The following is a 16,962-nucleotide window of genomic DNA, read 5'->3' on the forward strand; positions in this document are numbered from 1 at the left end:
AATGGAGTCCATTCTTAAAAACATTACAATAAATTAGATCAAAAGAAAAGGAAAATGAAAGTTGCATCAGTGCTAAGTGAGATACAGCACACTGTGACACAAGACCATAATCAATTTGACACTTTACAAACAGAATCTAATTTCGCTTTGGTTGGGAAAAAAATGTGATTTGCTGATATGTATCTCTCCTTTCAATGTAATGTTTTGTTTCGTGGTTGAAAATGAGTGTGCACTTTGTAACATTCAATTATTAAAATGACAGAGAGTTAAAGCTAAGGATGAAAAGTAGAAGAAGTAATCATGAAAACGTACTATCCTGGCTTAGACTAGGATTTGTGAGAAGTTCACACAGTAGTCCGAGGAAGATACAGGAATTTGACACAAAAATTAAATAAATACAACGTCATGCCAGAATATACACTTTATGGCATTAATATGACGTTCTACAATTCTAAATCTAATCTCAAACCTGCACTCACATTGCTCTTAATGAGTCGTTATTTTGGAGACATTGCTCAGTCACGGTTAATTTTAAAATCCCCCGCACACCACTTCTACATTGGAGCAACAAGCTTTCACAGCTGTCTCGTCAGCTTCAGTTTTACAGGTACTGCATTCCCTTCAAATGGGAGTTACACAGGGTGATGCAGATCCAGCTCAGTGAATCACAATGTCAGAATGGCGGTGCTGTAAAGAACAGCAAGGATGACGTTGTCACGCATTGTGACCATCTCACACTCCCACACCGCCATTCTCACTTTTACATTTATGCTAATAGACTCCTTCCAATGCCAGCAGGAACTCAAGGGGAGCTCGGTCGCTGACAAGACAGGAGATCTATGTATAATTAAACATCAGAGTGCCGCACAATAAAATCTAAAGGATGGAATGAGTCTAATCTTGGCCTGAGGTTCCTCGATAATCAACCCACAACCACAGGCTGCACTGAAAAACTGAGATCTGTATGACCCATTTGAATCACACCTCCCACTTCCATTTGATTCATTTTTTTATTAAGTGTGAGAAAGAGAGAGACAGAGTGAGAGTGAAAGAGAGAGAGAGAGAGAGAGAGAGAGAGAGAGAGAGAGAGAGAGAGAGAGAGAGAGAGAGAGAGAGAGAGAGAGAGAGAGAGAGAGAGAGAGAGAGAGAGAGAGAGAGAGAGAGATCATACAGGTGTAGGATCTTAATTTGACCAGTTTCTCACAGCAGGAAAATATTCCTGCAGCAACAGGTTTTAATGTGAATTATTGTGTGGATTAAAATTAATTGACATTTTTGTGGAGGTTCATACATCTTTTCGTTGGAAAAAAAATAAAAAATAGAAGCCTTTTTAAACCTTGAATACACTACAAGTTGGCATTTCCTGCTATGCAGGACATTTCCTGCAACAACAGGGTGATCAAATTAAGATCCTACACCTGTATTTTACTGCAACATTGAATTTATCTTTGCTCTGCCAGACATGCTCATGAGTACTTAACCTTGTGAATAATAATGCAACTCATCGACACTGTCTCTCAAATGCGAGACAAATCCATCCTCAACCAAACTAACTCCTACAATCCTTGCAATGTCCTTCAACCTACACATGCTAATTATTTTGAGTGACAATGGCTAAATATCCTTAAAGCAATCCCCGACCAAGAACAGAGGCTTCATGTACACCTAAAACCAAACAGATTTGAGTACTATCCTTATTTGCTATGAACCCTCCTGGCAATTTTTCTCCATCAGTGAGACCAACTCTATATGCATGCCAAAAGCTGCATCAGTCTAATTCAAAGATACACCTAGGAGATCATTACAGGGATCCAGTGTGTTTGTTTATTTAGTCTCTCTGACGAAGAGCCATTGGAGGATACGACAGAGGCTGTTTAATTGAGACTTGTGAAATATGAATGCTACACTTAACAACATTTTTGTGTTCGTATGGGATTTGGAAAACACAGGCGTAAACATCGCATGAGAGCACGTGATTTATTGATATACCAATGTGACAATAATCCCCCAAAGAAATCAAGTTAGAGTGCTAAATTAGGTGACATCCTGCCAAACTTTGGGCTTTCAGACAGTACTGTAGGGCTCCATTTTCCACCTCATGAATATTTAGAGACTTCTACCTAACCATGAAGCCCTTGCTTTATAGTAGCATTGTGCTATAAATTAAGATCAGCATGAATTCCTTCTTTATCACTGTTATGTTTGGCAATGATTGAACATAAAATGATGTGTTTCTAATATTGCAATGGTGGGATAGGGATTGAGATATAGGTGCAACAATCATTCAAATAATATAATAGCTGTCTTGTCATTTCAGCTTGCCTCCAACTACTAGCAGTAAATATCAGGACAGCATTAAGCTACAAAATATACAGCAAGAAATAACCTCATCAATAAATAGATAAACAACTGCTGTATGGTATGTGTAAATCCTGCTACAATGGGGTCAAATATTATCCTTGATGGCATATTCTGTTGCATGTGCCAGAGTGGTTGGGTAATGGTCAGAGGTGGTAGCTGCCAGGTTGAGACTCCCCAGGTGCGTTCTTGCAATGAGCTGTGAACAAGCTGCTTTGGCCTGCCTCGTCAACAACCCTCACTGGGCCCTGGGCTCTGGGCCTTGGCCCTGCCACGTCTACACAGGCCAGGTACCAGGTGTCCCTCATCATTTGGATTATAGGGCTCTATCAAATGCTCAACAATGAAACGTAGCAAAAATACCCCTTTTCATCCTTGAGTTCCTATGACAAATACTTCAAAGGAAAACCACACCCAATACCCTGGCCAACAAAAGAAAGAAAACAAAAAATAGAAAAGAAAAAGATAGAATAAAACAATGCGTAGATATTTCTACTGTATACAGTGGAGAGAACAAGTATTTGATACACTGCCGATTTTGCAGGTTTTCCTACTTACAAAGCATGTAGAGGTCTGTAATTTTTATCATAGGTACACTTCAACTGTGAGAGACGGAATCTAAAACAAAAATCCAAAAAATCACATTGTATGATTTTTAAATAATTAATTTTCATTTTATTGCATGACATAAGTATTTGATCACCTACCAACCAGTAAGAATTACAGCTCTCACAGACCTGTTACTTTTTCTTTAAGAAGCCCTCCTGTTCTCCACTCATTACCTGTATTTACTGCACCTGTTTGAACTCGTTAACTTTATAAAAGACACCTGTCCACACACTCAATCAAACAGACTCCAACCTCTCCACAATGGCCAAGACCAGAGAGCTGTGTAAGGACATCAGGGATAATTGTAGACCTGCACAAGGCTGGGATGGGCTACAGGACAATAGGCAAGCAGCTTGGTGAGAAGGCAACAACTGTTGGCGCAATTATTAGAAAATGGAAGAAGTTCAAGATGACGGTCAATCACCCTCGGTCTGGGGCTCCATGCAAGATCTCACCTCGTGGGGCATCAATGATCATGAGGAAGGTGAGGGATCAGCCCAGAACTACACAGCAGGACCTGGTGAATGACCTGAAGAGAGCTGGGACCACAGTCTCAAAGAAAACCATTAGTAACACACTAGGCCGTCATGGATTAAAATCCTGCAGCGCACGCAAGGTCCCCCTGCTCAAGCCAGCGCATGTCCAGGCCCATCTGAAGTTTGCCAATGACCATCTGGATGATCCAGAGGAGGAATGGGAGAAGGTCATGTGGTCTGATGAGACAAAAATAGAGCTTTTGGTCTAAACTCCACTCGCCATGTTTGGAGGAAGAAGAAGGATGAGTACAACCCCAAGAACACCATCCCAACCGTGAAGCATGGAGGTGGAAACATAATTCTTTGGGGATGCTTTTCTGCAAAGGGGAAAGGACGACCGCACCGTATTGAGGGGAGGATGGATGGGGCCATGTATCGTGAGATCTTGGCCAACAACCTCCTTCCCTCAGTAAGAGCATTGAAGATGGGTCGTGGCTGTGTCTTCCAGCATGACAACGACCTGAAACACACAGCCAGGGCAACTAAGGAGTGGCTCCGTAAGAAGCATCTCAAGGTCCTGGAGTGGCCTAGCCAGTCTCCAGACCTGAACCCAATAGAAAATCTTTGGAGCTGAAAGTCCATATTGCCCAGCGACAGCCCCGAAACCTGAAGGATCTGGAGAAAGTCTGTATGGAGGAGTGGACCAAAATCCCTGCTGCAGTGTGTGCAAACCTAGTCAAGACCTACAGGAAACATATGATCTCTGTAATTGCAAACAAAGGTTTCTGTACCAAATATTAAGTACTGCTTTTCTGATGTATCAAATACTTATGTCATGCAATAAAATGAAAATTAATTACTTAAAAATCATACAATGTGATTTTCTGGATTTTTGTTTTAGATTCCGTCTCTCACAGTTGAAGTGTACATATGATAAAAATTACAGACCTCTACATGCTTTGTAAGTAGGAAAACCTGCAAAAACGGCAGTGTATCAAATACTTGTTCTCCCCACTGTATATGGTTGTACTGTAGGTCATTCCACTGCAATGTAACGCATCATTAGTTATTCATTTTCACTCTGTTATTCCATATTTCAGGGACACTACACAAAACGCCTCAGCGCAGAATTTGGTTGCTGTGGATTTAGTTTTTTCTCTCCAAAACCCTGCATGAGATCAGGCCAGTGTCTGTCTCTCTCTCCAGCACTAAAACTATCCCACAGAAATGTAAAAATAAATTGTGGAGCATTCAAATGGCTGAATTAATGTTTCCACACGATAAGCAAGCTTAATATACAGTTGACAATTACAGTACTCACCCTGCCAACTAGAATTGGATCTGGTCCAGAGAACTCCTCCAACACAAACATTTGATTCCAAACCCATCCTCTCTTCGCTCGACTAAGTATTCTTTGTCCTTCGGCGAGGCCACGTAGGAGCGCAGTGGAACCAGTTTGTAAACTTTTGGACTGGCTGATGATGGGGTTCATGGATGTATAAGGAACACACGTAATCCACACAAGCAACAAGGAAGTCCACACGTCTGTCAGCATCTCCTCGGACCGTTTGGGCATTGTTATGACACTTATTTACCCAAGATCAACAGCTCTCCCTTAGATGATAAACAAAGGTTACTTCTTCCTTCTTTGAGCGTCAGAGCTTGCATTCATTGTGCGATAAAGGTCACTCACATGGCTTCATTTGCCTCCATTGCAGATGGTGAGGGGATGTAGTACTCAATACACCATCCATTTGGTGTTCCAGCAGTGTGAAAGATCTAAAAGGGAGCAAACAGAGGTGATCTGTTTTAATCGTATAAATTACAAGGCAACTCCAGAATTCAAAGGAAGGAACATGAGTGAGCAAATCAAGGTCCTCACTTTAGATCAGTGGTACCTGACTTTTAAAGCAATATTTAAGGAGACTCATACAAACAATCACTAGAGTTAGTTGATGATAATCAATGGACGATAACGATGATATCAACCGTTTATCAATCAAGGAAAACAAATCCATTGCTGTCTGTCATCTCTATGTGATTTTGACAGGAGCAGGAAGAGCTAAAGAGTCAGTCCTCTTCATTACAAATGGTATAAAGCAGCAGCAAGCATTACCCTGTGTGATCCTGTGCTCATATCAGACTGCTACAATGTTGGGTAAATGATTGTGTCTCTGGTCTAATACATCTGGTGAAGTCTGATACATGAGATTGCCTATATTTAATCTGATGTTCTGGAGATTATCCTAGAAAGATTTTGAGCAATTACATGTTGGTTACGATTATTGTTTTCATATTACTTTGAATAAAATGTATTTACTAATATGCTTTCAGCAAATACCCTAGCCATATGAATCAAATGTCCCACATGTCACTGTAATTGAGGCTTGGAAAGATCCCACAGACCAGGTATTCTATTTCAGCAATGCTGCAAGTACTTATATCCCTGATGAGATCATGCTTGGAGTAATATGATATTAACTTGTTTATCAACTCAACTACTACTTCTATACAACCAGTGATTGAATGAAAATCAACTATTATTCTGACTGTAAGGAGAGAAATCAGTGTTAATATTGTGGTACACAAACTGTTTTACAAATATACCATTCATAGTGGCATGTTGGATGGCACAGATGGCAAGTTTAGTCCTGCAATCATAGGATTCATAGGATTTTAAATAGCATATACAGACCAATGAGGGACTCTTCCACATTATGTCAATTGAAATTAAACTATATGAAATGGGAAAAGACCAATCGTTCTCCTCATTAATAAAATAATTTTAAAAATCCCACGGGCAAATGCACACCCTCAAAAACGGTCTCTCCATTTATCAAAGTTGGTCAAGTAAAAAGAAAGCAGTGACAGCATTGGAGTTCATGAGGATTTCTTGATAAATGTCTATGTACGACAAAGCTATTAGATATTAGTAAAATAAACGGTGATAAACAAGTCAGGCATAAAAGCAGACAGTAGACAGACATAATCGCTCTATGAACTGGATGGATTTCATATACCTACTGTTAGTGCCAAGCAAAACATGACAACATACCCAGTGCCAAATAATCATTGAAAATAGTCAACCGTGGTTATTTACATTTTTACATTTTAGTCATTTAGCAGACGCTCTTATCCAGAGCGCATACATATTTGTTTTAATTTTTTTTCATACTGGCCCCCCTATACAGTTGAATATATATATATTGCATAAACAAACTTGCCATGTCGTCTACATTGACACATGCTATGGCTATGTTCATTATTCACCCGAGAAGCCTAACAATGCATCTGTATGACTGCTGCCTAATCACGTTCACTTACTGTTATTGGAATAAAGGAATAAAGGAATAGAAACATCAGAAACATCCAAACATTGTAATTATGCTTAATGATGACTGAAAACTGCGTTGAATTACATGGAGACCGGTTCCGTATTAGCTTGGTGCCGGCTGGTTTCAGCACCACTCGGAGTGGATAGCTCCACGTGAGGTATCGTTGGGCTACAACTACTAGCCTATTTGTAGCTTGCATCTTCGAGAAACAGAATAGGCTACAACACGTAGGCAATAAGCAATTCAGAATAAATGTCTAAAGCGACAACATAACGCCTGGTCAACAATGTATGATTTTCTCATTCATTTAAAATGGTTGGCAACCACAAAAAAAACGAAGACAAGTTGCTAAGTTACACTACTTACATGCTATGGCTTCACTGAAAATGGACAGCACGTCGTCTCAATTGCACTGCCAGGTAGGAAGTTAAGCATTCAACAAATGTAGTTTCCTTTTCTATCCATCGAAGCGAGAGAAAAATACACGGAGCTGAAAATAGGCTACGACACTGGAAAGCTGCACTTCCTAAATAGTTTTCACATAGATAGTTACCCGGTCAGTTGCAACCTTTCTTTCGACTCATTGTGCAGTCCTCGTGCACAAGCTAATCTCTGAGTGGTTGTGATATGCAGAACGAGATGTAAACATGCAACAGAAGATCAAACAAAAGCCCTGTTCTCTCCCAAACATTTTCATGCACCTGTTAATACATTTCCGTGTTACTTACTACAGTATCTCGCATCCTTTTGCTTGCACCATTTCACCCTTTCAAAAATGGATTAAATGCATTGCAATTGAGTTTCTCTTTTCAATCGAGGACAGACGTTTACAAATGAAAAAATAGAACAAAAAGTGTGAAGACGCGGTGGAAATCCTTACATTTTAGTAACCCCGCAGCGGCACTACTTATTGTAGCTCCGACAGGCTGGCTTGCTGACTAGAAAAGTGAGGAGATGGAGGAGAAATGTTCAGTGGGAAGAGCCTCCCATTTTGCCGCGCTCATTGGACTGATGAAGAGGCAGGTCAACAGCCTCGGAAATTAATGCATGCGCTCAGACACTACACAACTTTAATGGTCGGGCCGGTGGTAGAGTATTGTTTCAAAGATTACACTACATTACCAAAAGTATGTGGACACCTGCTCGTCGAAAATGTAATTTAAAAATGTGGGGACTTGCTTCCATTCAGCCACAAGAGCATTAGTGAGGTGGGGCATTGATGTTGGGCGATTATGCCTGGCTCGCAGTCAGAGTTCCAATTCATTGCCACAAAGTTGGAAGCACAGAATCGTCTAGAATGCCACTGTATGCTGTAGGGTTTAGATTTCCCTTCACTGGAACTAAGGGGCCTAGCCCAAACCATGAAAAACAGCCCCAGACCATTATTCCTCCTCCACCAAACTTTACAGTTGGCATATGCATTGGGGCAGGTAGCGTTCTCCTGGCATCCGCCAAACCCAGATTCGTCCGTCGGGACTGCCAGATGTTGAACCGTGATTCATCATTCCAGAGAACGCGTTTTCCACTGCTCCAGAGTCCAATGGCGGCACGCTTTACACAACTCCAGCCAAAGCTTGGCATTGCGCATGGTGATCTTAGGCTTGTGTGTGGCTGCTTGGCCATGGAAACCCATTTCATGAAGCTCCCGACGAACAGTTCTTGTGCTGACTTGCTTCCAGAGGCAGTTTGAAATTCGGTAGTGAGTGTTGCAACCGAGGACAGACGATTTCTGTGAGCTTGTGTGGCCTACCACATCGCAGCTGAGCCGTTGTTGCTTCTAAACGTTTCCACTTCAAAATAACAGCACTTACAGTTGACCAGGGCAGCTCTAGCAGGGCAGAGATTTGACGAACTGACTTATTGGAATGGTGACATCCTATGACTGTGCCACGTTGAAAGGCACTGAGCACTTCAGTAAGGCCATTCTACTGCCAATGTTTGTCTATGGAGATTGCATGGCTGTGTGCTCGTTTTTATACAACTGTCAGCAACGGGTGTGGCGGAAATAGCCGAATCCACTCATTTGAAGGGGTGTCCACATACTTGTGTATATATAGTGTATCTGTATCATACACTGTCTTCAGTCGAACAAATTAATACAAACAAATTAACTTCAATTAGTTGCTTTACTCCAGTTATATGAGCTCATTAAGCATTTGTTGTTGGGTTTTCCTTCCCCCATCCATGTCATTTGTGAAATTAAATATATAAATTAACCTGGCTACTCATTCAGGCAGGCCTGCACGGTCACCTGATACCCAAACAATTACATCGAGAAACTCTGTGAGAAACGCACTTGGCAAATTTGCAACGTGTATGGTGAAAGGCATTTAGCCAAATACTTATACTTTTTAATTTAATGGAAACCATGTCCAGGGACACATTTGAATGTTCCATAATGTGGGCTTACTGCTGTGTTTTGCCTCAGTTAAAGCTGACTATATAGAAATGTGTTTATACAGACAATTTCCTTAAAATGCTTATTCATGTCTAAGCAACACTTTCCTTTGACTAAAAACACTATTTGCTTCAGAAGAGAGGTTACTCACTCTCAATTATTTGTAGCCAGAGGTGCTGAAATTATGGAGAGAAAACAAGATTTATTGTATTGTGTTGCAAAAAGTCCTTCATCAAAATAACATAAACAATGATTATCAAAAGAAAAATTGTGTTCTTTGAAAAACCTAGATCTAGGTCATGTGAGCAGGCTATAATAAGAGGTATATGCATAATTGTCATAGAGTATGTTTTCACTGAAAGGGCCCTCTATTTACTTGACTAAGGATGAAATAGAAAGGTTTGTCTGAAATGGGAAGCAATACACAGTAGCCGCTGTACTCACACAATGCAACACACAAGGGATAGTATTGCATTCTTGTTTCATGCAAAGCTATTGTCGCATGGAGACAATAGCTGAAGGGTAAAACAACAGATAAACTACTACCACTGCTAACTTAAACACAACTTCCATGATTACTGGTGGTGGTAATTCTGTAGATGATAATATATATGAACGCTCCATGTTTAATGTGAGATATAGGCCTGTGCACTAGCAGAATAGGTCTGCAGTGTAGTGTCTCAGTGAAACACAGTAACAGTGAGTGCAGTGCTGGTAAGGCGAGAGCCCTCTAGTGTTCAGCAGCCTATTAAACGGCAGCCTTGACAGAGAGACACAGACTGGTCAGTCCTTCAGGCCTTCAGGGAATGGGCTTTATTAGTCAGAGAGGATGATCAGGTTCAATAAACTCTCAGGGACACATCTGTGTTTTTCAATTGTGAGACCTCCTTATTAAAAATATGTGCTCCACATAATGCAATAATGGTGCATAGGCCCTACTGTTCCTCTGATATTCGTGTCAGGACTGGGATTACATTAACACTATTTCCCAGTCTCATTCAATACCATTTATCAATATTATTGGTTCATACTTAATAGTAATAGTAGTTGTAATAGTAGCAGTAATAGTGGTAGAAGTCAATCTATATTTTACCAGATATTAATTTCCGGGAAACTCAAAATGTTTTACACTACATAATTTCTCCTTATCTACTAAAAATGTTTCCCCTGACTCACTACTTAGGGCCTTTGACTGAGATGCCATAGATCCCAATTAGCAAAGATATCAACTCTACTATTATTTTTTCTGAGCCATTTAATTTCCTACCCACTCACACTTTGATGTTGCAACATATTTCAGATGGGAATTCAAAAAATATATTTTTAAGAGCCTCTGCTATGTATGAAAGTTTTTCTTATTTTTGCTCAAACCATTTGCATTTGCTTATGCTACAGTATGTAATTTAACATTGGAGTGTCTATTTAAAATTAAGAGTAAAACATCTTTATGCTTATCCAAAGTTATTACTTCATGGAATCTCATCTGTATTTTCTTACTTGGCAGAACTTTAGACTGATGTAACTTGTTTGGGACCAGTGAGAGGATGAAGTTTCCGTGTTTACACTCCATCTTCTTAAATAATCTTGATAAGGATGTTTGTGCATATACCAGTGGTGGGAAAAGTACCCAATTGTCATACTTGAGTAAAAGTAAAGACACCTTAATAGAATATGACTCAAGTAAAAGTGAAAGTCACCCAGTTAAATACTACTTGAGTAAAAGTCTAAAAGTATTTGTTTTTAAATATACTTAAGTATCAAAAGTTAAAGTATAAATCATTTCAAATTCCTTATATTAAGCAAACCAGACGGCACCATTTTCTGTTTTTTAAATTTTATTTACGGATAGCCAGGGCCACACTCCAACACTCAGACATAATTTACAAATGAAGCATGTGTGTTTAGTGAGTCCGCCAGATCAGAGGCAGTAGGGATGACCAGGGATGTTCTCTTGATAAGCACGTGAATTGGATCATTTTCCTGTCCTGCTAAGCATTTAAAATATGACGAATACTTTTCGGTGTTGGGGTAAATGTATGGAATAAAAAGTACATGTAGAATATTTTCTTTAGGAATGTAGTGAAGTAAAAGTAAAAGTTGTCAAAAATAGAAATAGAAAAGTAAAGTACATATACCCCCCAAAAAACAACTTCAGTAATATTTTAAAGTATTTCTACTTAAGTACTTTACACCACTGGCATTTACCCAATATTTTTCTCCACACTTTGAGTGAAGGTCATGATGGTTTTTAATAATAATTGAATATGATCTCAGAAACCACTAAAATGCTGTATACTATCTAAATGAGGACAGGCTTTTGCTTGGCTCTAAATATGTGATTAATTGCACTGACATGGCCCTAACTGGTGATCAAAATATCAGATGGCTTTGAAAAAGGCAAAGTAAGTGAAGGGGAAATGGTATTTAGTGCTCGGGAATCCTCAATCGATCATTAGTTACTGCTTTGTCAGAGGAATTAATCACAAAGCCATTGCTCTGTGTACTACTGGCATCCTAGCCTGGGACTTCCGCATGTCACCACTGCAGGCCTTAATTGGGAGGCTCCATTAGCACACAGGAAATCAAATCAATTTTTATTTGTCACATGCTTTGTAAACTACAGGTGTAGACTAACATTGAAATGCTTACTTACCTGGCCCTTCCCAACAATGCAGAGAGAAAGAAATAGGAGAAATAATAGAAAAGTAATAACACGTAATAATAAAGTAATAATAAATACACAATTAGTAACGATAACTTGCCTATATACTGTGCCTTGCAAAAGTATTCATACCCCTTGGTGTTTTTCCTATTTTGTTGCATTAAAACCTGTAATTTAAATAGATTTTTATTTGGATTTCATGTAATGGAAATACACAAAATAGTCCAAATTGGTGAAGTGAAATGAAAAAAATATTTTTTTTCAAAAAAGTATGTAAAAATAAATAACGGAAAAGTGGTGCGTGCATATGTATTCACCCCCTTTGCTATGAAGTCCCTAAATAACATCTGGTGCAACCAATTACCTTCAGAAGTCACATAATTAGTTAAATAAAGACCACCTGTGTGCAATCTAGGTGTCACATGATCTCAGTATATATACACCTGTTCTGAAAGGCCCCAGAGTCTGCAAAACCACTAAGCAAGGGGCACCACCAAGCAAGCGGCATCATGAAGACCAAGGAGCTCTCCAAACAGGTCAGGGACAAAGTAGTGGAGAAGTACAGATCAGGGTTGGGTTATAAAAACATATCAGAAACGTTGAACATCCCACGGAGCACCATTAAATCCATTATTAAAACATTTAAAGAATATGGCACCACAACAAACCTGCCAAGAGAAGGCCGCCCACCAAAACTCACGGACCAGGCAAGGAGGGCATTAATCAGAGAGCCCAAAGATAACCCTGAAGGAGCTGCAAAGCTCCACAGCAGAGATTGGAGTATCTGTCCATAGGACCACTTTAAGCCATACACTCCACAGAGCTGGGCTTTACGGAAGAGTGGCCACAAAAAAGCCATTGCTTAAAGAAAAAAATAAGCAAACACGTTTGGTGTTCGCCAAAAGGCATGTGGGAGACTCCCTAAACATATGGAAGAAGGTACTCTGATCAGATGAGACTAAAATTTAGCTTTTTGGCCATCAAGGAAAACGCTATGTCTGGCGCAAACCCAACACCTCTCATCACCCCGAAAACACCATCCCCACAGTGAAGCATGGTGGTGTTAGCATCATGCTGTGGGGATACTTTGCATCAGCAGGGACTGGGAAACTGGTCAAAATTGAAGGAATGATGGATGGCATTACATACAGGGAAATTCTTAAGGGAAATCTGTTTCAGTCTTCCAGAGATTTGAGACTGGGACGGAGGTTCACCTTCCAGCAGGACAATTATTATTTTTTAAACCTTTTTTAACTAGGCAAGTCAGTTAAATACAAATTCTTATTTACAATGACGGCCTACACCGGACAAACCCGGACGACGCTGGGCCAATTCTGCGCCGCCCTATGGGACTCCCAATCACGGCCGGTTGTGAAACAGCCTGGAATCGAACAAGGGGGTCTGTAGTGATGCCTCAAGCACTGAGATGCAGTGCCTTAGACCACTGTGCCACTCGGGAGCCACTCAGGACACCGAGGAACTTGAATTTATCCGCCGGAGGACCTTAAATGACCCCACAAACCGGGGGCTCAGTTTCTTGCAGGGCAGGTGGAGAGGAAGGTTTTTTGTCGACAGCCAGACACGATATACAGGCTGGAATAAAGGGGCCTCACTGCGGTGGAGGTCGGCTTGGTCCTTCTGCCGACAAATGGCCTTCTGGAGATGGACATGGGCGGCGTCCAAGACCTGTCCGGCCCTGTGGAACCACTCGTCGACAGCGGGCGCATCGGTCTGGCTGGGTGTCCAAGGGGCCAGGGCCGGCTGGTGCCCCAGGATGCACTGGAAGGGAGTGAGCCCCGTGGAGGAGTGAACGAGGGAGTTCTGGGCATATTCTGCCCAGGGATGAAACCTCGCCCACTCACCCTGCCGGTCCTGACAGTGGCAACAAAGAAACCTCCCCAGCTCCTGATTCATGAGCTCCACCTGCCCATTCGACTGAGGCCTATACCCGGAAATGAGGCTGGCCGTGGCCCCGATCTTCTCCAGGAAAGCCTTCCACACTCAGGAGGTGAATTGGGGGCCACGGACCGAGACGATGTCCTCCGGAAGTACATAATGCCGGAAGACCTGTTGGAACAGGACCTCAGCGACCTGGATAGCAGAAGGAACACCAGTTAGTGCCAAAAAACATTGATTGATTTGGAGAACCGATCTACGACCACCATGACTGTGGTGAAGACGTCAGAACGTGGAAGGTTGGTGACAAAGTCTATGGACAGGTGTGACCAAGGTTGCTGAGGCACTGGGAGAGGAACTAGTTTGCCTGCCGGTCGTTCCGAGGTGTCTTCGTTTGGGCACATACGGAACAGGAGTTGACATAGCGGGAGACATCAGAAGCCAAGGTGGGCCACCAGTATTTTTGGGCTAGAGAATGCAGGGTGTGCGTAATACCAGAGTGCTCTGCCGTAAGGGTGGTGTGCGCCCAGATCAGCAGGTGGTCACGGACACTGGTGGGTACATACACACGCCCCGGAGTGGCGTTGGCAGGCGCTGGGTCCTCCTGAGCCGCCAGGCGGATGTTTTCGTCCACATCCCAAATGACAGGAGCAACGATGAGAGACGAGGGCAGGATATGACCCCCCAGATCCTTCCTTTCTCCGATATGGTGCATCCTGGAGAGTGCATCGGCCTTCACATTCTGGGATCCTGGGCGGTAGGACAGAATGAATTGGAAGCGAGCAAGAAATTGGGCCCACCTGGCCTAACGAGAGTTAATCCGTGTCACTGCCCGTATGTGCTCCAAATTCCGGTGGTCAGTAAGAATCCGGAAAGGATGTACTGCGCCTTCCAGCCAGTGTCTCCATTCCTCCAGGAAGAGGACCACCGCTAACAGCTCCCTGTCTCCAACTCGATAGTTTCACTCTACGTGGATAAGCTTTTTCGAGAAAAAGGCACAGTGATACATTTTCTCTGGCTTACCGTGCCGCTGGGAGAGGACCGCACCCACGCCCTCCGATGCGTCCACCTCCAGGATAAATCTGGGTGTTTTAGGATCGGCGCTGTGGTGAACCTCTCCTTCAGCCTCTTGAAGGCAGCGTCAGTCTCAGGATTCCAGGCTAGCTTCTGAGGACCACCCTTAAGGAGAGAGGTGAGCGGGGTGGCTATGGAGCTGAAGGACCTGATGAAACGCCGGTAGAAATTAGCGAAGCCCAGGAAGTTCTGTAGGCCCTTGAAGGTGGTGGGAACTGGCCATGACCTGACGGCGTCTGTCTTCACTTCTTACATGAACAATTCTGAGGACTGATCCGGTATCCCAGGAAGGAGATCGCCTGTTGGTGGAATTCGCATTTCTCCCCCTTCACCAACAGGCTGTGTTCCCGGAAGCGGAGTAGGACAGCTCGGACGTCCCTGACGTGCTCCTCGAACGTAGCCGAGTAGATCAGGATATCGTCCAATGTACACCACCACCTGTCTACTCCACCATTGGGGTGCCAGAGCAGCGAACAGTTTTGACTGGGCTGAGCGGGAACTATGCTTCCGCAGAGGAAGGGGAGCCAGCAGGCCAGAGGTGGATGAACGCAATGCCCTCGTTTGGGTGTAGGTGTAAAGTACAGATACCCCAAAAAAATATTTTTACTTAAGTACTTTACACCACTGGAATCATTATGTACAAAAAACTTTAAGATTAGCGATTAAAAAGCAGCCCGTAAAACGGCTGCTATCCATTGCAGTGCTAACTAATGTGTTGCTCCAACATGTTGCTTGCAGATTGTTGATAAACCATGTATGTTTCCTACCTTCCTTACCCTGGTTCTTTAGATATTTTCTACTTAGTTGTCAACATACTTTTCAGTGCCCAGCACTGCAACTTTAAATATTGAGTGTGAAATGTGAAACCGCTCTTGAAACTCTTATTAGTAAACATGTCACAACGTTTTCAACAAGTCCCACTCAAATCACACACATAATTTTACCCATCAACCCACCAGTGCATAGTGCCAAATGTACTCTCTATTCCACCTGACCAAAAACAAGATACAAAAAACACAATAGAGAAAGGAAACACTGCATGAGAATAATATGTATGCTAGTTGAAGCGCCTCCCTCCTACACACATATCTGCATACTCACACGGAGGGCTTTGGGTGACATGTGGTTAAAAAAGCTGCATTGGTATTGCATAATGCCTGGCATATTAACATTCTTAAAAGTCACATTTTAATTGATAGCAAATTAAAGTTAATTGCTTTTGCGTTGATGGTTGTAAAGGCCCACAGATAATTAAGTGCAGTGTTGAGACTTTTGATAAGTTGACATTTTGAGAATGAACTACCTGTAATGTAAATGAACAACATAACTAACATCTTAATCATGCAAATTGAAAAACACAGCAGATATAATTATCATGGGTTTTAGATTGGTCCCCATATTAATTACATGTCCCTTATTTATTCATATGCACATATCTATTCACTTATTTCCCAATTATGTGGCCAACATTGACTTTCCTATCTGTCTCATCAGTGAGTGTACACTATTGTGGCAATGAGGTGACATGTGTACCCACTGTCATAACATTAACAACCCACTGTCACAAATTATCATGAAATAGACACATTACTTATGCGAAATTCGTGACAGACATACAAAAAAATATAATAATGAACATCCACCACACGATTTTGTATACAGCGCATTTCAATGACAAATGAAGGCAGTAGGTTACTTAAGACAGAAACAATAGGAGGTAGGTTGGTCGGGGATGACGGGTGGGTGTATAACGAGAAGGTGTAGCAATTAAAACGTTATGTGTTCGAATCACATGATGGACAACTTTAGCATTTTAGCTAATTAGCAACTACTTACTACTTTTTAACTACTTAGCTAGCATGTTAGCTAACCCTAACCTTAAACCTTAAACTATTTAGCTAGCATTTTACCTAGCCCTACCCCTAAACTCTTCCCCTAACCCTCATACCTAACCTTAACCCCAAACACTAACCATAACCCCTAACCCCTAACTCTAACCTTAATCCCTAGCCTAGCTAACGTTAGCCACCTAGCTAAAATAGCTAACGTTAGCCACAACAAGAAAATTGTGTCCTGGACACGAATGCGTTCAGAAGAAGATTGTGTGGTGGACACGAAAAATTGTTTACTGGACACGAATGCGTTATGAATAAA

The 16,962-nt window shown here is 41.8% G+C and overlaps 1 protein-coding gene across 3 annotated transcripts in view; it reads right to left on the reverse strand.

Moving 5' to 3' along the window:
- LOC121582319 (cadherin-8-like) overlaps positions 1-7,709 on the reverse strand; it is an 87,962-nt gene extending 80,253 nt beyond the window's left edge. For 2 of the 3 annotated variants that reach the window (XM_045225073.1, XM_041898036.2), the window contains exons 1-2: positions 7,507-7,709; positions 4,765-5,222 (exon numbers count right to left, since the gene is read on the reverse strand). In XM_045225073.1, coding sequence (XP_045081008.1) covers positions 4,765-5,019 — 255 coding nt within the window. In that variant the 5' untranslated portion in view covers positions 5,020-5,222; positions 7,507-7,709. Of the gene's footprint in view, positions 1-4,764; positions 5,223-7,144; positions 7,451-7,506 lie in introns of those variants that run through there. The other variant, XM_045225071.1, reaches the window with a different exon arrangement.
- Between the last annotated feature and the right edge of the window lie 9,253 nt (positions 7,710-16,962).

The sequence above is a fragment of the Coregonus clupeaformis genome, chromosome 15 (assembly GCF_020615455.1).
Source record: "Coregonus clupeaformis isolate EN_2021a chromosome 15, ASM2061545v1, whole genome shotgun sequence".
Classification (NCBI taxonomy): Eukaryota; Metazoa; Chordata; class Actinopteri; order Salmoniformes; family Salmonidae; genus Coregonus; species Coregonus clupeaformis.